At 35.1% G+C, this 25,142-nt stretch overlaps 2 protein-coding genes and 1 long non-coding RNA gene across 3 annotated transcripts; 2 read left to right on the forward strand and 1 right to left on the reverse strand.

The window, feature by feature from the left end:
- The first annotated feature begins 3,059 nt into the window (after window positions 1-3,059).
- On the forward strand, window positions 3,060-4,157 carry LOC140014793 (uncharacterized). Its single transcript, XR_011821470.1, has 2 exons — window positions 3,060-3,276; window positions 3,452-4,157. It is a non-coding gene; the product is annotated as an uncharacterized lncRNA (long non-coding RNA).
- Window positions 4,158-4,406: 249 nt separating this feature from the next.
- On the reverse strand, window positions 4,407-9,750 carry LOC140014792 (uncharacterized). The gene is made up of 2 exons (XM_072066223.1): window positions 9,022-9,750; window positions 4,407-4,811 (listed from the first exon to the last, which is right to left on the reverse strand). The coding sequence occupies exons 1-2, from the start codon at window positions 9,558-9,560 to the stop codon at window positions 4,547-4,549; spliced, it is 804 nt and encodes a 267-aa protein (XP_071922324.1). The 5' UTR covers window positions 9,561-9,750; the 3' UTR covers window positions 4,407-4,546.
- Window positions 9,751-11,457: 1,707 nt separating this feature from the next.
- LOC113708826 (phosphoglycolate phosphatase 1A, chloroplastic) lies at window positions 11,458-18,279 on the forward strand. Its single transcript, XM_027231443.2, has 11 exons — window positions 11,458-11,925; window positions 12,596-12,663; window positions 12,838-12,930; window positions 13,000-13,071; window positions 14,309-14,380; window positions 15,642-15,701; window positions 15,885-15,937; window positions 16,261-16,358; window positions 17,158-17,257; window positions 17,761-17,864; window positions 17,953-18,279. The coding sequence occupies exons 1-11, from the start codon at window positions 11,661-11,663 to the stop codon at window positions 18,057-18,059; spliced, it is 1,092 nt and encodes a 363-aa protein (XP_027087244.2). The 5' UTR covers window positions 11,458-11,660; the 3' UTR covers window positions 18,060-18,279.
- The last annotated feature ends 6,863 nt before the right edge of the window (window positions 18,280-25,142 follow it).

Here is a 25,142-nt window from a genome sequence, read left to right on the forward strand (position 1 = left end):
TTCATGAGATGAGAACTTCACAAGTCAGAAATGACACCATATAGATGAAAACTACCACCATTAATGATGAACAAGGAGGACATCTTGCCTTAGCTTCAACTTGTGATTAGCGAGTCAGTGACACCCAATGCTAATTAAAATACGCATTCCAAAACATAAAATAGATTTATTTTTAGCATCTTTCACCATCAATTCCAGCATCCCACTTGTGCTTAAGTCTTCCCTCCTCACATGGTCTTAAATTTCCGGTCTCACTAAACCAACAGACTCTGGCTTCCAAAATTATGATCCTTTTTTATGTGCAATGTATGTTGAATAACCTTTTTAGGGCGTATAGTCGGTGCAATGATAAAAACCCTTAGTTGTTAAAAGCAATGGCAAGAAAAGATTGCTGAAACACTGCTTAAAAATGTTCATTAATTAATATGAAAAGAGCAGTTAATGAACTGTCAGTAGGATCAAATCTAGTGTTTATTCAGTCATTTCTACAACGTAAATTCCTGATGAGTGTTCATTAATTAATAAGAATAAATTAAATTTAGCACCAAAAATGGTATTCCAACAATGTTCATGGACAGATCTCCGATATGGAAAAGTAAAACTCTTGAATGTTATTGGACGGAAGAAAAAAGATCAGAAACTTTGTATCCACCTTTTTTTTCCGTCAATACAGGAAATATCCCAAGTTTTTGCTGGATTAATCTTCCTGTGCTTGTACATCTAGCCCTCCAAAAATACATAAGTAATAAAGAGATGATTCGAACACACAATCTCGAAACCTAGCTAGGCGATCCCGAAGTTATCCGAGCCAACCCCAAGGCTTAGAAACTTTGTATTCATTTGATTTTGGTGTATACCACTACCAATACATAAGAGGAGGGAAGGACCATTGAATGGAAGTCTTGAGGAAGCGTAAAAGAAATCTATGAGACTCGCGGAAAGGAAAGACTCAGAGTAAAGAAGGCCTTTCACCATTTCCAAACTACCGACTCCGGAAAGATTTGGTGATAAATGGTAGCCGTACTGATCCAGCTGCATTGTTGCAGAGGTGGGGGCAAGCGTCAAGTCAAGAAGGCCGATACCCTGTGGTTACTTTGTCGCCATGCTTCATCCCATTGCTACTATATAGGCTCTTTAACTCCATTTTTAATGCCCGGCTGCAATTGTCAACAGCCTGGTCAGTGGGGACGATCTCAAATCTCTCCTTCATGTGTCCCCGTTTGAATTGCTATTGTTTTTGGAGTTTTTATAGGAAAAATATGTTATATATATATATATGTGAGATAAAAAAAATTATTGAATATTCACGAAAAAAATAAAAAAAAATTTTTGAAGAAAAATTGCTTTTCAAACAAGGTTAATCATCTATTTTGAACTTGTGAGTGATGCTACGCCAGAAAGAGAGAGTGGTCAAGATGTAGAATACAGGGTTGTTTGTTGGATAAACTTGAGGTTCCGTTTGAATTAGCTATTTTTGGAGATATTTTTAAAAAATGTTACTGTAACAGAATTTTTAAAATATATTTTTAGATATTTTTTTAAAAAATTTTGAAATATTTAAAAGTAGTAGAGTTTTTAAAAATTATTTTGAAATATTAAAAATATTTAAACTATTTGTTAGATTATTTTTTAAAATTTTTTGTAATATTTAAAAAATTAAGATGCATGATCACTAACGCTCCATTTATATTAGCTGTTTTTGGGAGTGTTTTTGAAAATTTTGCAGTAGCAGAGTTTTTAGATTATATTTTGGAATATTTTCAAAAAATATTTTGAAATATTTAAGAGTAGAAGAATTTCTAGAATATATTTTGAAATATTTTTTAAAATTTTAAAAAAATTTAAACTAATTTTTATATTATTTTTTAAATTACTTTTTAAAATTTTTTATTATATTTAAAAAATTAATTTTTGAAAAACACTCTCATCCAAACAGAGCGGCCAAAGGTTTCCAGTTTTCTCTGCACCTGCACCCATGCCAGTCCAGTCTTAAAAGAGACAGGAGAGCTGGATTACATCTCATGCTACAGCTTACTGGCGCAGTATTTTAAGGGTTCATTCTGACAGTATTGTACTCCTTACGGTGGCTGGACCCATTCCTTTGATACATGAACTTGCCCATTCCTTTCAAGTTTCAACCTCATCAACATGTATGGAGGAAGCCATTTATTTCCCGATTGAACAGAAGATCAATCAGTAGCAAGCTCACATTTCGATGCTTCAGAGACGAAGGGTTGACTTGGTCACACGTAAACAGTAACTAGACCTGTTACCAAATAACTCCACATAATATTTACTTCCCGATGTACAGATTAGTACTGTAATTGAATCGAGTAGCTCGCGAGCAGTTTGATCAAAAATTTGACTTGAACTCCGATTGACAGAGTTTGAATGCCTTGATAAAGCGAGCGAGTCGAGTTTGAATATCCAAAAATAATACTCAAAAGCTCGTCGAGCCTTATCGAATTTTTTAATTTTAATTTTTTATTATTATAAAATTACTCTTATATCCAAAAAAATTGTTGAATTTACAAAATATTTCAGGTCGTATAAAAATTTCTAAAGGACAATAATGTCTTTCGCTCAAAAATTATCAAGAAAATGAAACTTTCTAACTGAAGCCCGATAAGACTCGCATTGACTCGAACCCATGCGATTCGAGCTCGAGTTCTGTGAGCAAGCATCAATCTCGAACTCTAGCTCTAATAATATTACTTGCTCTCGCTCTCGCTCAAGCACCCTTTTTGTATGCTATACTCAAGTTCGACTTAACTCGATTACATCCCTAAAGACTACGACAGGAAAGAATCGCTCTGTTGCACTTAATAGAGGAGAGGTGTGCTTTTCCAAACCAAACGCACTAACCCGGATCAACAAACACGACAATTATATTTAGGGTTAAATGCAGAAAACCCCCTGAACTCTCATATGAGTTGCACAATACACCCCTAAATATGTTTATAGGCACTTTGCACCCAAACTCCACTGAAAAGTAACGGATATTTACACACCGTTTATTTTATGACCCAAATGACAACTTTATCCTCAGATAATAACTGAACGGACAAAGGCACCCTTCTTCTCCTCCAAACCCATTATGTCGAGCGGAAAGTACAAGGCAAAGCTGAATCTTGAGTTTGCCAAAATTTTTTGCCTTTTACTTACGATCGAGGAAGAACCAAAGCTGAATGACTGCAGAGGGTAACTAGAAGTGGGCAAAAGACGGTTTGAAGAATCTAAAACAAGTGGAATATTTAGAGTATCTCAGCAAATCAGGTCATATGCAAAGCCCTAATTTTTTCTTTATTTAATCGACTTTTTACCCTTTTTGTGTGGATCTGGATGCCCAAACTTATAGTTTTATGCCGTCATTCTGCTGGTAGTTCATTGTTGTTTTTTACTAGTTGGTTTTATGTTCTCCTTGCCATGATAAATGAATGATTGAGAGCAGTGGTCAGCGGTACACGGTGAAGCTTGGAACTTTTTCCCTTTTGTTCGCCGCTGCTTTCAATCAGTAGTAGAGTTCAAGTTGTGTTGTTTAACGATTGCCACTGGGTTTGTTCCGACGTCTAGCATTCATGGGTGAGTTTTTATTATTACATTTTTTTTCTTCATTGTTGCTTTCTGAAGGTGAGATTTTGACTGTTGAGTTTTGCTATGCTTTTTCCTTTATTGTTTCAGGCTTTTATTTTTTTGGTATTTCAAGTAGCTCAGAAATTTGTTCATTTTTCTCTGTAATTTTTTTTTTAGTCTTTCATTTGGTTGTTAGCTAATTTATTGGGTTGGCTTTGGTTTTTTAATTTGTGGCTTTGTTCTTGCGCATCTTCTTTTCACTTTTTTTTTTCTTTTTGTTCACTGTTGGAACACAGCTTTTATCTGACTGCACTTCCCTTGGTTGAGACTTGAGAGACCATTTGTATTGCTTGTGCTAATTTAGAAGTTTTTGCTTTTATGTAAAGTATTTTGAGTCAATTATTTTCACCATGGTCAAATCATTGTTCTACGGTTGGATGAAATATTTTTTGAGATAAAGATAAGCCATATTGAAGGATTAGATCACTTGAGCTGCAACTATGTGGACTGTGTTCCATGTGAGTAGAAGAAGAATTGTGCATCTGTGAAGAAGAGGAAATACAAGGGGGGAAAATGAGAAGTGATGGTAGGTAGTTCTCATTTATATTCACTGGAAGGAGGGCAATTCTGTCAGCAAATTCAACGGACAGAAAGTGGCTTCCATGCGTTTTGTTTCACCGTGAAATGTGTGAACGGTCGTTTTCTCAGGGTGCAAAATGCCTATAAACATATTTCGGGGTGTTACGTGCAACTTCCATGAAAGTTCGTGGGTGTTTTCTGCATTTAACCCTTATATTTATGCTATACTGCTGCTAGAGCTCAAACCATCCATCTGGTAGGAAAAAAAATTTAGATTCAGAACTTTATAGCCAAGCGTCAAACAAGAAATAGGGGAGTTAGCCCGACTTTCAGCCATCCAAACGTTTTATATAACATCTGTTCGAAGGAAAACATCTCTGCATGATCTAAAGTATTAACAGCTTATATCCTCCTTCACGTCAGCATTTTCTGAAAGAGCCTTTTGGGCAGCTCTTCTTTTATTTTGAATCTGGCGGATGTATTCTGCAACTACAACATGGAACTTGGGAGCAAGCTTGCTTGTAGAAGAGACATTAAGACCAGCCTTCTTAAGAGCCCTTGCCACGTGCTTTTCAGCCTTCTGGAAATGAAGAGCGCAGTAAGAAGGGACAGTGGACCTCAGGATTGGCTTTCCACAGAGGATCGGTCCTGTTGGTGGACTGTAAAAACAAAATTACAGAACAAAACTTTGAAGTTCATTTTTCCCAAGGAAGAGAAGTAACACAAGAATCGAGAAAATCATATCAGCTCTTGCAGCAAGTGCTTAGACAGAGAATTCTTGGTTTAACTGTAGCAATATGCATTAAAATCACACAGGAAACTAGCTAAAACTTGTGAAATAGTTGCAACAGAAGAGGACAAAGTAAACAAGGCAGCATGAAAACTAAATAATCGAACAAGTTTTGCACCTGTGGCCCCATTCTAATATGAATTGTTAACTAAATCATTTCATCTGAAAATTTTCATCACAGAAAACGCAGGAGACAGTCCTTTAAAGAAATAAATAATAGACAATTTTATCTCCCCAAGGCACTAACTAGGCAAAAGAGAGGAACACTATATGTTCTTTGTCAAATTTTACACATTCCTTTTCCCATCTAAAATAAGAGTGGAAGTTCACAAATAATTTTCGCCTCTCCAATAAGATGAAGATACTATATTCAGTCTAAGCATAGCTTTCAATTGAACTCCAATCAATCCAAGAACAAGGAACACCAAACCACCCAAAAACCAAAAGAATTCACTCAAATCAACATCATGATTGCTTAAAATTAAACCAGCTATCCATGCTAACAAATCAAAACTCTTAACTGTTTAGTCCTACAATACAACAGATGCACAGGGTAGAAAAAATGGAACGGAGTGGATGCTGTAACCTCTGCTGGGAAGGTGGTTCTGGTTATAAATTGCAACAACCTGGGGGGGCAGTCTTCTGGAAAATATGAGGCAAAGCCACTAGCACTGAAGTTGGAGTTGAATTTCAAAGGTGGCCAAGTTCATTGTGCTTGATGCACAGGCAGGCTCATGCAGCAATAAAAGCTAGCTAGGTGCATAAAGAAACTGACGTCTCATGCTACAATAAGATAAATTCCTTGATCCTATAGAAAAATCCGCACCCCCCCCCCCCCCAAAAAGGGTTTTAAAGGAGTCAACCACAGGTTAGTTGGGAGCAATTTGGAAGCCATGTTATTTACTCTTGTTTTTCCCTTTTTATTGCACAAGACATGAGCAAACACCATAAAATTCGAGGCCTAAAAAATAAGCCAAAAAAGTACCTCCACAAAACAGGTTTTCCTTTTATACAGAAAGAACCCCCACAAAACAGGTTTTCCTTTTATACAGAAAGAACCCAAGAGAATAATATATTTTCATGTCTTCACAGTTTCTGAGAATAAATGAAAGAAAAACCAAAACCCAGGGAGGGGGGATGCGAATAATCAACGGCACCCCCTTAACCTAAATGGATATTCAATTCAACACCTTATCCCTGGAAAGCTCTTCCTGTGAGGAAACAGACATATATAACCTCTATGTCAGTGCCATCCCTTTTTCTTGTATGCTTCAGCATAAATAAGCTGCAATGAGTCTCCGACCACTTCCGACAACTATGGCACTGAGTCACAACTACAACCTCTTTAATTTGTATTAGATTTTAATTTGAACTGTGATACATGAAACACCACTATTTCCAGAGCATTACAGAAGTCATTACATAGAAGTCCCAGTCAAAATGCAGTTGGACAGCATATACTGTTCCACCACAGGATACTATATAGAAGAAAATCAAAATTACAGATACTATTGCAACCATGAAAACAATCCTCACAGACAGAAAGAGAGGCCTCAACAGAAACCTGTTATGATTTAATTTGCAAGCCTCAGACCATTTTAAGGTTGGTTTGAGTGTACAATGCAGATGAAAAGGCTCTAAACCCCATGGACCAGGGAAAAATTACAAGTAAATTTTATTCCTCAAGTCAAAATACAAAAGCACTTTGAATTCTGATATACAACAATTTAAGGTTTTTTAGGGTCTCTAAATACCAGAAAGGCTTCAAATGATGATCCTGTAGATCTGGAAGCATCAGCCTGATAACTCACTATAATAAGGCAAAATGAGGTACTAATGAAGAACTGATGCTGGGTTAGCATAGTAATGAACTAGTCCCACAATGTCAACAGTTCAAGACTCCTTAAAACACCCTAGAACGGGTGGAACATCCACAGCAACAATAGCTACTTCACCAAAAGTTATGCCCCAAAAGGTTTAACACAAACTAAATGTTCCCCATCAATAGCTGCAAAGCATCTCGTAACTTACCAATCCCTTTTTGTACCTCAAAGAAAAAAGGAAGGGGCAGGGCAAAACGAGGCATTTAAACACCCAAAAAGGACATAGAACTACAGTCAAAGACCCATCAAAACTTAAGATACACATGCATACGGGGGAAAAGGCATTGTAAATTGAGCTTTCTGTGGATCTACTCTAGGACTACAGAATAAAAACAATATAGAATACTACAGCAAATCAAAATTTTAGAATGCCTCCAGGAAAAAACTAAAACATGGAAGCCCTTTCCTTACTCCTCAATCTAGTCTATGAGAACGTTTATCTGAGCAACCCAGAGAAAAAGGCAGCCTTTATTCCAGTAGTCTGTCTGTCCCGTAGTTCAAGCGTGGAAAAAATTGCCACTTTACTTTAACAAACCCCCCGAAGACCCTATTCGATAGCATCAATCCCCTGGTTGATTTAACCACTCATCCTAACCCCACAGTAGGCCGGAGAGGCCAGCACTAGCTCCTACATTGAGGCGAGGTCTAAAAATCTTATTTTCAAAAAGAAAAATATTGTTTTCTGGTCTTTACAAGTACTCAACAGGTGTTGAAGAAACGCGCTTGCACCAGCCAAATAAAAAAATTAACAACTAAATAACGAGAAAAGGGAAAATGTTTACATAAGCACAACTGGTGGGTTTCATTAGCAAGTATAGTAGAACCTAGTTATTAACAGAAGCCAAAAACCTCAAATGCTGTTCATGAAAAAACCTCTTGAACTCCTCAAGTCACAACCTAAATGTGATTCTCTCTAAGAAAATTGCATTCCTATTGAATGACAAGAATACTGGAATACCAAGCCAAGATTATTTTTTCAGTACATCCACATTTTAATTTTTCCAGCCATGCTTTCTTCTTCTAAGCTGATGGTTATGCCTTTATTCCCATTCTGATGAAGGAATTCAACAATTCCCACCTGTCCCAAGATTCCTAGGAAACACCATTGTGTCTTGCAGAAGTTCCTCACCCAAAAGACATAGCATAGTTTTTACATGACCACTTTTATCGCATGCCAACCACCCCCACAAAAATCTAAGAAATGTACCATACAATATTGGTCCACTATTGCACTGTGGGAATTCTATGCTAAAACTACTCCAAGGATGAGACAAAAGTATCAATTCTACAAATCCCCTGTTGGGCTTTATCTAAACACTTGAATTCCATACCCTGAACCTGTGCCTGATGCTGGCAACTAGGGACAAGTTAGAAAGAGAAAGCACCAAATTCAGTTTCACACTCCCTTCTTCCATCTTTTTATGTTGTTCCTCTGTAAAACTTGTATCCTTCATGAAGCAAAATCTTCATCTACGGGGCAAATTTTTCTGTTTTGCCATAGCCAGACATATAGACCTCTTAAATAAGGAAGCTAATCGATTTGAAGATAATAGCTCCAGGTTAAATTCTTGCATTAAATGGGAAATTTTATATGCTATTATTAGCAATATACAATGTCACAATACCATGATGATCATGTTTGGCATATGTTTCTTAAAGAAGCAAACAAAGAAAGGAACATAATGAAAAAAATCAATAATATGGGAACCCCAAATAGCAATGGAAATTGAAGATAACACTAGTGAGTAAGAGGACCAACTGAAGAGCCAATGCTGCACAACAATAATAAAACATCCTACTACAAATGACAAAGCAAAGCCAAGGTGCACCAGAACTTACAAGTCTTATTTTTTTGTATCCTAAAAGGCCAAATCCATTATCACTTACTAAAGAGATCAACCCCCATTCAGACAAACAACTCGTTTGGCTAAGCATGCAGAACCCACTTACAGACATAACTCTACAAGAAGGGATCTCTATCACACAGAAATTTGAATTTTCCAGTTACAGCATTCCAAAAATCACACCCTACTACTATGCATAAAACCTTAGCTAAAAGCACCACCATAACAAACTCTGGCAATGCACAGACGATCACATGTACAATACAGCAAACAAAACGATTATGACATCTCAACGCAACCATGTATACAGACATACAATTTGCGACATAAAATGAGAGAATGAAATGCGAACCTTTTAATAGCATAATTGCAGGCCTTGTAGAGCTTCTGTTTGTTATCAGACAGAATATGCATCTGGCAGAACCTCGTTAACGCCATAGCCTTCGATTTACAGCCATGAACTCCACACCTATTTCCACAAATCCTACTTCCGCCAACGTTTCCATGACAATTATCTGCGTTTCCTTGAATATTCGCCTCCCCATTTTCTCCCTTAATATTCACATTATTATGATTACTGCCATTACTACTAACCAAATTGTTATTATTCTCATCATCTTCTTGAAAAGGGCTTTTACCATACTCCCAATAGTACTCTCTATACTTGAGCTTCAAATCCTCCATCAGTGCCCAGTAATGGTCCCTATAGATTTTCGCGAGTTGCTTGAGCCGACGCGACCGGCGTTTTAATACCTCGTACCGGGTCAAGAACTCGGACTTCGATAACATTAAGTCCTCTTCGTACCCGTCGATTTCCATAGGTGATGGCGCGGAGGAAGATGAAGAGGGGCGGTTATTTTGGTTATTGGCGTTGGGGATTGGGTCCGGCATGTCGGAGGAACTACGGAGGCGGCGTCGCTATGGTGGCAGTAGGGCTAGTGAATTAGGTGGAACTATTGAACTTTTGTTCCGGAGGAGGTGGTTGTCTGTGGCGGCGGTGACGGTGGTGATGGTGGTGGTGAGAAAAGTGCCAAAAAGAGCCGGTGAATTTAATAAGCTGTGAGACTAGTCTAGTATACAGCGAACAGTAAGCAAAGCAGGATTGGAATAAAAAGCAAAAGGGTAAATTGCACACATAGTCTTCATACTTTGAGTTTGTTTCATTTTGAGTCCTCATCTTCAATATACTGCAATTTTAGTCCTAACATCCGTCACAAGTCACTTTTTTGCCACAACGCCTTAGATTCTTGATGCTAATTTCAGAGGCGAAAAAGACACCATTGCCCTGCCCAATATAGTGGCACACAAATGTCACTAAAATTCCTAACAAAAAATTATCAAACTAAAAACCCTAATTGAAATAATCAAGCAAAATAGAACTTATTGTGTTGGGAAGAAAAAAAAATTTTTTTGTTCGAAAAATTTGGGAAGTTCCATTTCAATTGATGGTAAATGCAAGAGCATTTGTGTTTGAGGTAAACTTTAGTAGACAAAAAATTTAAGAGATGAAAGAAGTGTCAATTAGTAGTTTATCATTTTATGAGTGAGTTTCTTTGTCTCCTTTTTTCAATTTTTAAGGGTTAATGAATAATATTATGTTAAAATCCTTTGACTCAGGATAGCACAAATATGTCAAATAATATTTCACTTGCACCATAAACACATTTCCCAACTCACCTTCTTATATTTCTAATTATTTTTTTATCTCACATACATCACATCACAAAAAAGTGCTACAGTAATTATTTCAAATAATATTTCAAATAATACTCTATCCAAACAACCATTTAGCAGGGTAACTAACCCAAACTGATAAAATTCAAGTACAATTACCTCACCAGGCAAGTAATAGTTTCATCTCTTTCTTGGACAAGACTCTATTGCTTTCAAAATGCTAAGGTCAAATTTATGAAAATTCTTCATCTTATACTAATTTATGAATGAGAATCCCTGGAAGCATAAAAATGTATTCCCAAATTTTAAGAATTTGTTTCACTTGTAAACCAAAAATCAGAAGTTTTAAGAAAAAGTAAAAAAAAAAAATTCCGTAGTTTTAGAAAAGAATAAAAAATTATTTCATACTGGACTGATATTTTTTACTATACTTATTTTCCAATAAAGAAAGACAAACTAACTTACTAACTCTTACCCTACAACATTTTCTAAATTATTCAAAATTAAATTTGTATATAAATATCAATATGCCCTCAAAATCAAATTCAAGAGCTACAAATATTATCAGATCTTTCTTAAAAAAAATTTTCAGTGACAGGTGGGATTTTAAGATGCAAGAAGGGTGTTGGAGATTTGAGCTAGTATTTTTTTTCTTTATAAGGTATCAACCTTAATCACTAGACCAAGTCCTCCTCGCCCTACTAGATAGCAAGTGATATTCTTGTTTCGACTTTCAATCCCTTTCATTTCTTTTTTTTATAAGTTTTAGAGTGTCCTTGAACCCAAAAAAAAAAAATTCTTTCAAAACTAAAAATGTACTAACAAAAAAGAAGAAGAGGAAGGAAAGAAAAAGAAAAAGAAAAAAAAAAGTCAAAGATTTACGTGGTTCCTTGCTCACAATTCACAAACAAAAAAAATTTGTATGTTTTAGAGTGTCCTTGAACCCAAAAAAAAATTTCTTTCAAAACTAAAAATGTACTAACAAAAAAGAAAAAGAAGAAGAAGGGGAAGGAAAAAAAAGAAAAAGAAAAAGAAAAAAGTCAAAGATTTACGTGGTTCCTTGCTCACAATTCACAAACATTTACATATATGCTAGTAGTTTCTCCCCTCCCATGCTAGACACAAGTGAAACAAACTCCTCAACCGACCATTTTCTTAAATTGGATAAACCAAGAACCATCCACTCAATTTGCCACATCAGTACCCAACAACTAACGACCTCAAGTCCAACGAACCCATTCCCAATAATCAGGACACTTTCTAGCCAGCACGCCCTCGAAGGATAATAACTGATCGAAAACAGAGAAACAAAAGACAATGCTCAGCAGCAGCAGCTGTAGAGTAGCAGCAGTTTCTTCTGCAACTGCTCTTTTTTCAAGCTCTAAACACCTGCTCTGCAAAAATTTCACGTACATTTCAAACCCATTATGCAACAATTCTTTGAGGCCCATTAGATGGAATTATAGGAATTCAAGAATGGAGAACTCTGCTTCAAGACTGGTCACTCGGGCCTCTGCACAACCCCTCAAGAATCCCGATGAACTCATTGATTCTGTTGAAACCTTCATCTTTGATTGTGACGGTATCATCTTTACAGATGGTTTATCATCTCATTTTATCTATTTTTGCTGTTTCTAGTAAGAAAGTTGATGGTCAATTCTTTTCCGGATTGTAAATGGGATTCGAGACCTCTTTACTGTTCATCAATCTGTAATGGGCTCTGATCAAGCCAAATTTTTATCTTTTCTTGATGGTGAATTCAGTTGTCCTCAATTCATTGGCGTGTCACCGCTTTTAGTTGTCTGAATTAGTCAAAATGTTGTTGTATGATGAAATAATTGGAATTTGGACTGCTATTTCGTTTAAAGAATGAGATACATGCATAAATCAGTTTTTTTTTCTTTTGCTAGAACGAATAAGAGCATAAACTGTACCTATTTGTCTCTTTAATTACAGCAAAAAATGTTACTTCTGTTTGTGTTTTACTTGATTAACATCACATCTAGTAGACTGAAGGGGTGGAAAGGTTGTCTGTATTTTCACAGATTAGTAGTTGAATGAAGAAGCGCACTTTGAAAACTACATCTTCTTTTATGAATGAACCTGCACTTTGAAAGTTTTCGAAATAGAGATGAATTTGCTGGAATGTTTCACATGAAGTATGAGAACGAGTGACCGATTAAAGGCATTCATTTTGTTGTAGGAGGGTGGTCCTTACGCTTCAAGAAATGCTTACTGTTTGAATTTTGTAGGTGTTATCTGGAAGGGGGATAAATTGATTGATGGGGTCCCAGAGACTCTTGACCTGTTTCGCTCAAAGGTTTGTATTATTCGATTTTGTTTCTTTACTGTTATGTAGCCTTGTGATGAAAGTGTCAGTCAAACAGCACTTAATTTCTTTTACAGTTATCTAATTAGTTTTTAGGATGAAATGCAAGTCCGTGTTCTTTTTTGTCATGGGTTGAGAACCATTTTCATGTCCTGCTCTTTTCAGGGAAAGAGATTGGTCTTTGTTACCAATAACTCAACGAAGTCTAGAAAACAATATGGTAAAAAGTTTGAAACTCTTGGTCTGAGTGTCAGCGAGGTTAGTCTTCTCTTCTCTTTCTGAATTCTGGCAATTGTGGCATCCACGCTCAGAGCAAGCACTTCTCAGGAGGAGATTTTTGCATCATCTTTTGCTGCTGCTGCTTACTTGAAGTCGATTGAATTCCCAAAAGACAAAAAGGTATGCAGCAAGCATCATTCTATTAGTCAATAGATAATACTGGTTCATTTCTGCAATGATGATGCTGTCTTTTCTGCATCTAAAGAGTATGACAACATCGTCTTTTAAGGGAATTTCTTGATCAATGCCCAGCATGCAAGAAGTTCGAAAATGCACACTGCAGTTCTTATGTTAGCATTTTTTTGAAAAACCAGAAAATAATTCAAGAAGAAGCCACCACAAGTTAATTGCATACAAAAGAGAATCTATGTATAGTCTGGTCAAGATGACCAAAACAAGTGTCCAGGGGCAATACCAGCTAAGAACAAGAAAAGATCAGGAGATCACAATAAGACTCGTACAAATTTAGAGGTCTCTTTCTCCTAGCACAATGGGAAGAGTGCTCAAGGATGGTTTTTTCTTATGCAGTTGATTCGTAATACTGCTAATTGGTTGACATTATGGAACTGGTAAATAATTTAGTACGAATACCCAGAATAAAGCATATAGAAGTGGTGTTGCATGACCAAGCCCAATATCAAAATGTGTTGCTCAAAAATAGTCCAATATCACCTTTTGATGCCTTCAACCAAAGGAGCTTGTTCATCAGTTGATCTGGGGTGGGGTTGTGGGAAGTAGCCTCTACCTTGCAAAACTGTGTGGAAAGAAAAGGAAATGGCTAACGGCCAATCTAGTCCATTATCTGGATTCACGTGTGCTCTCTTGCTAATATTTTTATCTAAAAGTTGATTTTTTAATAAATAATTTAGTAAAAGGCAGTTCCTATAGCTGTACAAAATGTTATCTTATATTCCACAGAAGCTATTCATGTTTCTGTCTGCTTGTCCATCACCTGTAGCAGTATGATGTGCTATTTATCCCCAAAATCTCAAAGGTAGATAATAGGAATGTCTAACCATTTGCTTTGTTGAATAGTAGTGTTGGTCTTACTTCTTAAACAATTACATATCACGATCTCCTGGAAGAACAACAAAGAAATTAAGTTCTGTAACTTATGAAGAACTTGGTTGTATCTTAAGAATACTAGCCTTATGTTTTATGATCTGGTAGTCTTTTTCTGTGATAGCTTGGTTTCCTGGTATTCATTAGCCTTCACATTTATGGATATCACCAGCTTCAGTGGAACTTCTAGAATAAGTTCATTGTTGTTGTGAAATCCAATCTGGGTTTTTCTTTTGTCATGCAAAGCTGTTATTGTCATGGAATCTTTAATGACCTTTTGTTGCATATTTTCAAGGTATATGTTATAGGTGAAGATGGAATCTTAAAAGAGCTTGAGTTAGCTGGGATTCAGTATCTTGGAGGCCCGGTATGTGTATTTTCCATGATTAGATGGCCTCGCAAACTTCTCAAAGTCTCAGTAATCTGTACAGAGTTTAGAAGATTGTGTTATCTTTTACCCTATTCTTTTTAACAGTTTAGGTAAATGGAGGTTTAGTTGTACTCTCAAAATTGATATTGCATGTTATATGCTAAAGGTCAGAGATTGGGTAGAGCTATGTAGATTTAATTCTAAAATGCTTCTGTTTGTTAAGACATTTTAGGTTCTGTAAAAATATGCATTTCCCGAATCATGTTCTGAAAAGTTGTGTAGATGTAGGTAGAAAAGAAATTTATCAGTAGAAAGAGCAAGAAGAACTAAATAGAGGATTCGAAGTGCTCAAAGAGAAAAAGGCCAGTGCAGCACAACTGCTTTCTTCTTCCTTTGCAATCCTTCTTCAGTAACGAACCTGAAGCCTGCAGGGAAATGGAATACTGGTTTAGTTTTTTTATGAATATGGAACATTTGGTACCCAGTTTCTGTCCTGAGAAGTCACTTATTGATATCTATTTTTCTTATAATACACAACCACTCCTGGGTCCATTTTGAAGTAGACATTTTGACAGCTTGTAATGCTTTAGATGGGTCAGAGAATATGCAGCCTGAAACAGTTGAGGGTTTTCTGTGATTGAAGTTGCTTGATAATTTGACTGTAGCCTAACATTATACAATGCGTAACTAAATCAAGGCAAAGTCATCAAGAGTCAATCATGAGAATCAAAGCATGAAACTCAAGAATTGAAAAGCTTGAATTTCACCCCTACTTTCCAAAATTTCCTCAATTGTCATCAAATGATTCTGTGAAGGCATATGACTCCATCTAGTTATGTCAATGACATTGCTGAGGTCATTTCAATCACCAAGTCATTTTCTTTATTTTTCAAACCACAAATACATATTTGGACCTTAGCTTAAGAGAAGCTTGTACAAGTATGCCTTTGAATTCTTAGAGAGCAGTTTGTGCAGTTACATGAAATCTAAAGGCCGGTTTTGCACTGTAAAGTAATAATATTCTCTCCAAAGAGTGATGAATCTGTTAGATTCTGCTGTCCATGAAGTACCTGACTAGTGTTTTCCTGCTATATCAGAAGATAATTGCAGCAATCATAACCATTAGTTGTTCAAGTTTTTCATGTTTGATTTTCTCTTTCAAATGTTTACATCTCATAGTTTATAAGAACAAAAACGATCCATTCTGTAGCTTGAAGTTCCCATCCATGCTTATTTTGGATCTTTTGTGTTTCCTCAGGAAGATGGTGAAAAAAAGATAGACCTCAAGCCCGGGTTCATGATGGAGCATGGCAAGGATGTATAGCTCTACTTTGTCCTCCTTAGCCAAAAAAAAAAACAAAAGTTTCTGCTTTTAGTGTTACCATTTATACCATGTATATTAGTATTCAGTTTAATGTTAGCCAAAGAGTTTCTGTATAATTTCATGTTGGGATATTTCCCGTTCCCTTTTACATTAAAGATGTTTTATCTTTTCGTTCAGGTTGGGGCAGTCGTCGTTGGATTTGATCGCTATTTCAACTATTACAAAGTTCAGTAAGTTCTTTAAATTTTGCGGCTTTCTCTTCATTGTTTAGCATTTCTGATCAGTTTAGTAAATTAGAACTTGAATGAAACTCTTTCCTTCTCCCCTCTCACCCTCAAACATGAACACTTCAGCCACTCCTACAAATAAAAACCCTAGACATGCAGAGAAAACCATTAAAATATACACAGACTTGGACAAATTGAAGCAAGAGATCAAAATATACGCAGACTCAGACAAATTGAAGCAAGAGAGAAATCTATCTTTGATTCGGGTATCCATTCTTTTCTAATATATGCTGATTGTCCTATAACTGATCACCACTCAAATGAAGGTACGCAACCCTCTGTATACGTGAAAACCCAGGATGTCTGTTCATTGCCACCAACCGTGATGCTGTCACTCATCTAACAGATGCTCAGGAATGGGCAGGTTTACTTCTTTCTGACTTAATGATTTTTTTTCTCTTTCATATCCATATTTACTACTTGAAGATAATTTAAGTCAATACTGTGCAGAATAACCATGGAGCATCAAATTGATGCTCTGGGGAATGAAACAGTTTCCACCTTTAACTAAAGCTTGAAATTGCAAAATTCTGTCGTCAAGATGTGTCTTTTTTGGGGTAAAGTGGCTATTCTTGTGGAGTCTCAAAACTCTATCAACTTCTGATGCATGAACTTAGTCAAACTCTAAGTAGGCACTGTGATTTGTATTTGGCTGGAAAAGCTTTCCTTAATATTCATGTGTTATCTATGAAAGATTTGTACAAGTTTTTGGCCAAAAATTTGTTGTCCTGATCTTATTCCATTTTTCTAAAAGCCACTTAATAAGATAGGCTAACTAATTTTTAAAATACCTTGCTAACAGATTTGAAGGACTGATAATGTGACATCAAGTAAATTTTTTTTGACACACCTGACTAAATTAAATGAAGAATGAGAAAATATGGGATCTCTTATACGCCAAACATGCACATGCATAAGAAAAAAATATAAAAGCACATATATAGTTTTGAGTCACAAGCCTGTGGAATGTCTTAAAAGAATTTATGTGACAAATCGCATTGTAGAATCTTGAGGAATTTGAAGAGGAATTATGCTGTGCAAATCTATCCTGTTAATCAGTATTATGTAGCCATTAACAACATCATTATTCTTGGTAACCTAGCATCATTACACTACAAACATATATCATGCCAAAGTTTTGATACATCCTCTCTTGCATTCAGGTGGCGGTTCAATGGTCGGAGCCATCTGGGGTTCTACTAAGCGCGAGCCCCTTGTCGTTGGGAAGCCTTCCACATTCATGATGGACTACTTGGCAAAGAAGTATGTGGCTAAACCCTGGTTTCACTCTCTGCTGTATGGCAAATCACATTATGCATATCTAATCATTTGGCCAACTGAATTATGCCAAACCCTCTCCTGATTACTAACCTTTTTTCTTCTCATCCTTCAGTTTTCTCTCTGTCTTTTATGTGGTTATGGTTTGGGGGGAAAAAGTCTAGGTAGATTATGCTCTCATTCTTTCTCCATCCTTTTTGTTTTGTCTATCGTCCTTCTGGTTATGATTGGAGAGTGATAATTGACAGCTGCCATTATCCTTTGCCTCACTGGGCACCAGGAGGGAAGGGGGTCAGAATTTGGTTGTACTAAACTTGTTTTTGGCATCAAAATTGAAGCTTCAGTTTTGATAAATCCTCTCTTGCATCTCCTGTATATGTAGAAATCGAGCTGCATTATAAACCACCCAACTGAATAATTTGATAGCATGGATTATTCAACTGATTCGTCTGTTAGAGAAGAATTAACTCGAACTCAAACATCCATAGGTTCGGCATCCTGAAATCCCAGATATGCATGGTTGGTGACAGATTGGATACTGACATCCTTTTCGGGCAAAATGGTGGGTGCAAAACTCTTCTAGTCCTCTCAGGTAACCACATGCAGTTAGAAATCCATTCTGAAGTAACAGAGTTCCACAAGTTTTACTTGACTTTAATGACATTTATTCTGCATATTAGGTGTGACAACTTTGCCAATGCTCCAAGATCCAAAGAATTCCGTACAGCCAGATTTTTACACCAACAAGATTTCAGATTTTCTATCCCTCAAAGCTGCAGCTGTATAACCAACAAGATGTTTTGTGTTCTTGAACAGCCCATCTCATTCTTTAATGTCAAACTTTGGCATTTTCACTTTTCAAGTATATCCCATTTGTTTACCCCTTTCTGTTTATGGAGGGCAGGAAACAAAGGTGGGCAACTACAGCAGGAAGCTACTCTAGCTAAATGTAGATCTCGTTAGTGTAGTTAGTGAACAAGAATTACAAATAGATACAGTTGTGCCAATTCTTGTTGTGTTTCCTACTATGTTGGGATAATTTCAGAAACCTCCCCTGAGGTTTTTGATAATTTCACTTGGCTCCCCTAAGGTTTCAAAAATTACACCTACCCCTTATCCATTTAAAATGAAAATACTAACCTTAATATTTTAATAAAACTCTCTTGTTGCCATGTTTATGCAAATGATGGATTTTATAATTTTTTTCCCTTTTCCCTTCTCATTCATTTCTCTTATAAGAAGCATAGAAGAATTATCAATGTTATCCTTAATATCTATCCAAATCAAATGTTAAACTATGAATTTTTTTGATAATTTTTAACATCATCCGTTTTTTTTTTTACTTCTTTTTTGTATCAAAATCAAGAATAAATCAACAATAATGACAAACAAATGGGCCAAAATCATTACCAAACTATAGTAGTTCTATTACTAAGCCGGCCCATAAACTTTTATTAAAAAAAGTAGTCCACAAACTTTCAAAAAAAAAAGAAAAGATAACGCTTTCATCTCTATTGAAAAAAGAATCTATATGCCCCAGTAAAGTTCTATAAAAAAAAAAAAGCCTATTATAGCAAAAGATTTATTGTCATAGTTGATTATTAAATAACAAATATTCATATGAAGAACTTGACCCTCTTTTTTTCATATTTGTGCTAAATTACTTTACAATTGTTTAGAAGAATAAATTAAACTTTATAAGATAAGGGCATTTTAGGATATTCATTAAAATTATCACTCTATTTTAAGATTTGGTTACCAAAATGTCAAATCAAGTGAGATAAGTGTAATTTTTAAAATATCAAGGAAACTAAGTGAAATAGCTAAAAACGTAAGGGGAGGTTTATGAAATTATCCCTCTACTATTTTAGTCTTGAAACTCAAAACGTGTGATATTCCATGTTTCTCATCCTACACGAAAGCCTAATAATCGACAAAGGATGTTTGCAGCCTAATTGTTTGGATACGGTGTTTTTGAAATTGTTTTTGAAATACATATTTACTGTAACATTTGGAATATGAAAAATAGTTTTTCAAAAACAGAAACAAAAACAAGGAATCCAAACGAAGCCCTGTTTTTTTCAATTCATTCCCATGATTTTCCTTGATTAAATAAGCAACCAACACACAATTAAGAATTGTGTTAGTTACATTCATCCTTGACAATGCTAATATCGTCCAAAAGAGAGGGGGAACGAAAGGAATAGGATGTAAATCAACGTCCGTAGATTCAAATACACGATATTCATTTTAACCTTTCAATTGGAAACGACGCTTTCAGTTGACCTCAGGTCACGAGTTTGTGATGAGATTGTTTAACCAAATAAGTAGAGTTTACATCAAACTAAAGCTATCTCGATTTCCGACCACAGAAATCGTCCAACAATAATAGAAAGGAGAGGACCACGTCACCAAGTTGTTACCTTGCAATAATTTATTAGTTGATGCTTCTCTCGATGAATATGCCAAAAACGTGTGCCTTCTGCATCAATTTAGTCAAATACTTGAGATTTCAACCGAAACACATACCTAACAAAAGGCGAAACAGCAATATCATTTGGTTTAAGATCGTCATTACCTGTTTTTTTTTTATTTTTTTCTCAGATTGTGTTTTAAGGGCACCGACTTCTTCGAAAGAAAAGAGAAAATAACCTTCTTATAAGATGACTTCGAAAGAAAGTACCCTCAAAAAAAAAAAAAAAAAACCCTTCATATAAGAGTTGCATATTTTTTGTCGGCAACGGTCTAACGATGATCAACCCGTCACATTTCTTTTATGTTTGAGACGAAGAGTGACAACCGACAAGGTTTTCCTGCAGAATTATTGAGTAGGAAGCCTTGTTTGGTAGTTTTACTCAAAGTAGAAATTTTATATCCCATCTGGATTGCTATCTTTTAGTGTTTTTTGTTAAAAAAAAAAATTTACTATAAAAATTTGATATATATGATATAAAAAAATGATTGAGAAATGTGTTCAGAAAAAATATAAATTTTTTTTAAAAGGAATTGCAATCCAAACAAGGTTAAGTTCCAACTACCAAAGTAAGGGTGTGCAAAATCAAAAAATTTCGATTTACCGACCGAATTCGAATTGAATTCGGAATTTCGAATTCAGTAATTCGGAATGGAAATTGGAATATTCTATTTCGAATTGGTCGAATTCAGTAATGAAATTTTTCAAATCGGAAATTCCAATTTCGAATTCACAATTTGAAATCGAAATCGGAATTCGAAATTCCTATTTCGATTTCAAATATGTTTTTCATATATATATAATATAACATTTATATTATAATAATAATTTTAATATTCATGAATTCGGTGAAATCGGAATTCCTATTTCGATTTCAATTTCATTTTCACACATATATATAATATTTTTTATATATATGTAATATAATATTTATATAATAATAATCATCATTTTTATATTCATGAATTCGGTGAAATCGAAATTTACCGAATTCCGAATTCAATTCGGAATTGGTGAATTCGAAATCAAAATCGGTCGAAAATTCTGAAAAATTCCGATTTCAAAGTTCTGAATTACCGATTTCGATTTCGATTCACACCCCTATACCAAAGTGGGGAGTCAAGAAAAATATGTGAGGGTAACTTATATACATTTACAATGTTAGGCAATATTGGATCATTTTAATTTTAGAAGTCGAAAAGAAAGTTTAGGAAGCACCCTAGCAATTAAATATGAATGTTCCCCAAAAAAAAATAGAAAAGAAAAACACTTAAGTTATCATGTCTATACATAGACCACCACAGATTTCTTGACAAAGTAAATAAATAGAAAGAATTTGTTCAGAAAATGAGGGAATTGAGGTTACTTTTTTAAAAAAATTCCTTTTTTTTGTCTTGCTGTGTAATAGAGTATTTTAAAATTACATAAATTATTCTTAATTAGTCTTGTATTAGAGAAAGAAATTAGTGGCTTGTCAATTAATAAATTATGAATTTAGAATAAACTTATGTGAGTTCAACCTTTCTAAATTTTGAAATTGAAAATTGCATTAAAAAAAAAGTTATTGGAGACGAGTAAAACCCAATATTATCAAAATAGCCTTCCTTTAGGGGCAAAAGTTACTTTTCCTTTTATACCCTCCCCACATCTTTCTTATTCCAATCTCTAAACCTAACCGATTGGATAACTCTCCAATATGCTATCTAAACTTACCGAAATTATTCAAAGTGGCATCTAAAATATATTACATTCCAATCATCATCTTATCTATATTACTATGAATTTGAATAATAACTTTTATTCATAAACGACCCCGTTTGGATTGCATTTTTCTGAATTTTTTGTAGAAAAATTACTGTAGCGATTGATATATGTAAGGTAAAAAGGTGATAGGGAAATGTGTTCACGGAAAACGTATCAATTTTTCTGAGGAAAATCGCAATCCAAACGAGATAATTTGAAGAAAAGAAAACATGAGTTCATATGATGAATCAAGAAACCCAAAAATTTTTAAATGGCCAATTCATTGTTGCCCTGCCTTTAGTGACAACTTTCAGTTAATTATCCTAATCTTACTCAAATTGCCATTTGGTATTTATGTTAACAAGATAAGTAACATAAAGTTGAGTAAATGCCCTCCTCGGCAGAGGGAAATATAAATAAAACACGAAAATCCCACATCTCGAGTCCTTAACCCTCAGCTCTCAAGTACAAATTTTCTAAAATTTAAAATTATACCTATCAAAACGCAAACAAAGCACAATGGGAAATACATCTACTTATCTAGTTTTTTATACTTTGTGACTACATATATGTTTGGTTTTAAAAAAAGAATTCTAAGAGAAAATTTGTCAATCGTCATCACGTTTAAAGTTAGCTATAAATTACAGCATATCACAGTTAATGCTAACAAATGCAATTCAAAGACTTTTCAAGAAATTAGCTTAATTAAGGATAAGGATTAGATTATAAAGCAAACCTTTTGGCTTCCTTAATTAAGAATTTAGTGATTAGGGTTGAAAAATGAATTAAATTATTTGATACTCGAATCGAATTCGACTTGGTAAGAACACGTTTAAATTTGGTTTATTAACTAATCAAGTCATATTTGAACAACGTTTTATATTTGATAACATTCAAATTGATAAAAAGCTTGTTGAAAAAAAAACCAAACTTGAACAAAATTTTAAGGTCATTAAAATAAGGGTTAATCGCACTTTATCCCCTTTAAGTATGGGTCATTTTTCATTTTACCTCCCAACGTTTGTTTTTCTTCAGTTTATCCCAAATACTAACAGTCAACTCTAACGGAGATTAACAGAATAATGAAAAGACAGTAATACCCTTAAGAAAATAATGAACAACCCAAAATACCCATATGTCAAAGGTTTATGAAACGGATAAAAACAAATTTCCAAAATTGCCCTGGAACAATGGAGGAGGAAATTTCCCTCCATCGGGCACATGGGACAAGAAAAGGGAAACCAGAAGACAAAAGGTTTCCTTCCTTTTTGTCATTGTCGGTCAAGTCTCTCTCCCCTCTATCAGCCTCTTTCTTCTTCTGTATTCCTAGCAAAACCTCCATTAAAGAACATGAAACGACACCAGAAATAGAAACGGCACCTGCTTGGCGGGTCGGACCCAGGTGCAATTGACCCATCGGTGGTGAAATCTCAATTGGGAAGGAGGAAAGTGAAGTTCGTTGGGTGGATTGTGAAAGGTGACGACGAACCTCAGAAGAGAGGGGGACTGGGGCTGCTTGTGGTGGTAGTGGCGGTCGGCGTCGTGGTGCTGAAGAAGAAGAGCGGTGACGACACCAGTCCACCAGCCGTCCCTATAGTAGGCAGGCGACGACGTCGCCTAGGTCGAAATAGGGTTCAGAAGAAAGAGGGTCAGGAGGAGGCACAGGGTTGAGGAATTCGGCATTGATGTACTCGCGGAGAGGGACATTGGAGCCCTCCTCGGCGACGAGGGTGTGGTACTGGACGTAGGCCTTACTATTGGAGTGGAATTTGAATTTGCGCTTCTTAGCAGAAGAAGCAGAGGAGGAAAAAGAAGAAGCATATAATTTTTTGAATTTTGATGTTGGTGAGAAAGCTTCTTGCATGTTTACTGGCTGATACTTAGGTTAGTTTGAAACATCTGTGATTTCCTAATGGATAATTTCCTCCTCTGTAACTTTTTTGCTCATATTCTGCTTTGCTCTGTTGGATTAGTACTCGTGGGTCTGTTAGAATAATCCAAACTGTTTCTGAAGGCTTTGAACTGTCATGTTAGCCTGAGGATTAGTTAAAGTTCACAGTATGTCAGATAGCTAATTCACTCTGCAGTTCTTTGAAATCAAACTTTTTATGTTTATTCAAAAAGTGATGGTCTGAATCTTTGGAAGAAAAAAATCTCTTTTAAAGAGGAAAAAGTGCTAAGCAACTTTTTAAGTGTTCAACTGATGAAATTGAAAAAGTGAGGGTAACTAGGTGCTGGAGGAAGGAAATACTTAAGAGACTATGAAAGTGAATTCAACAGAAATATTATCAATTAGAAAACCATGCACCACCTTGAACTGCTCATGAAAAATGCACACATCCAACTCAAAATCAATTTGCAATAACTACGGAGCCCTATTAACTACCCAATGACAATTTCGGCATCTTGAAGTTTTTAACGTGCAATTGCTGACGGAGGGAGTAAACTGAGAAAAAACAAACATTGTGGGGTAAAATAAGAAATGGCCTATACTTAAAGGGGATAAAGTGCGATTAACCCTTAAAATAATCAAACAAATGTGAACACAAGGGCGTTTGCCTTGATTAGATTTATTTACACCTCTATCAATGACTATATTGAAACAACAAATATTTGAGTGTTAAAAAATGTATGAATGAATTAGTTTGTGGCCATCGGAGTTTTTAGGTTTTGATTGAGAAGTTCAATGAATATATTTACCCTTAGATTTTGACACGAAAATTGCTCGTGTTTTGTTTATTTCGTAAATTAATAGTAAAATTCGACGAAATGACTACAAGTATGCTAATTAGTTAGTTGAGTAGCTGGATTGAGATCAAAAATAGTTTGATACGTAATTTGCACGTGTTTGGTTTATTTTACTAGAAGTGGCAAAATGGATATGTGGTTGATAAATGGTTTTAGTTAAATGGATAGTGGATCAAATTGATCCAATCCAATTAAAACCATTTAATAAAATGGATATAAATGAATGTTATTTAAATGGATAGTGTAAACCATGATCCATCCATTTATCCATTTACTCTCCCAAATTCTAAATTTAAGATCCAAATGTTTTTTTCCAAAAAATACAGATCCCCAAAGTTCTATTCTTAAATCATCTAAAACCTTTTGGTAATAACAAATACTTGTACTACTACTCTATTTCAGTACTTCATAAAATTAGTTTAGTTCCAAGAAAATTTAACTGTTATGGTCAATTTAACCTTTCGCCATTACTTTAAGTATCATTTTGTAAAGTAATGAACAATTAAGAATTTGACTACATTTTTATAACTTTTGAATGAATTGAATACGGTTTTACAGTGAAAAAAAGTTTAGATTTCCAATTTTTTGCACTCCTGTTCAAGAGTGATGTCTTGAATAAAAGTGGAGTTCTAACAAGAAATCTTATATTAATTGACAAGTAAAATATTTTCATCACATGTGCACGTCGTACCTAAAAATGTATGAAACTCCTTATTATACCATTGATATACAAGCTACCTTATATTATTTAATAAATTAGGTGTCTTTTTTTTTGGATAGTTGGGTTAGGTGATAAGGGGAGAGAGATTGCAAGTATGAGGATATGGAAAAAAAAAGTTGTCATTTACATATCTTAACCAATGTTGCGGGGACACTCGTTAGAAATTTTTTTTTTATAAATAAAAG

The sequence above is a fragment of the Coffea arabica genome, chromosome 9e, assembly GCF_036785885.1.
Source record: "Coffea arabica cultivar ET-39 chromosome 9e, Coffea Arabica ET-39 HiFi, whole genome shotgun sequence".
NCBI classification, from domain to species: domain Eukaryota; kingdom Viridiplantae; phylum Streptophyta; class Magnoliopsida; order Gentianales; family Rubiaceae; genus Coffea; species Coffea arabica.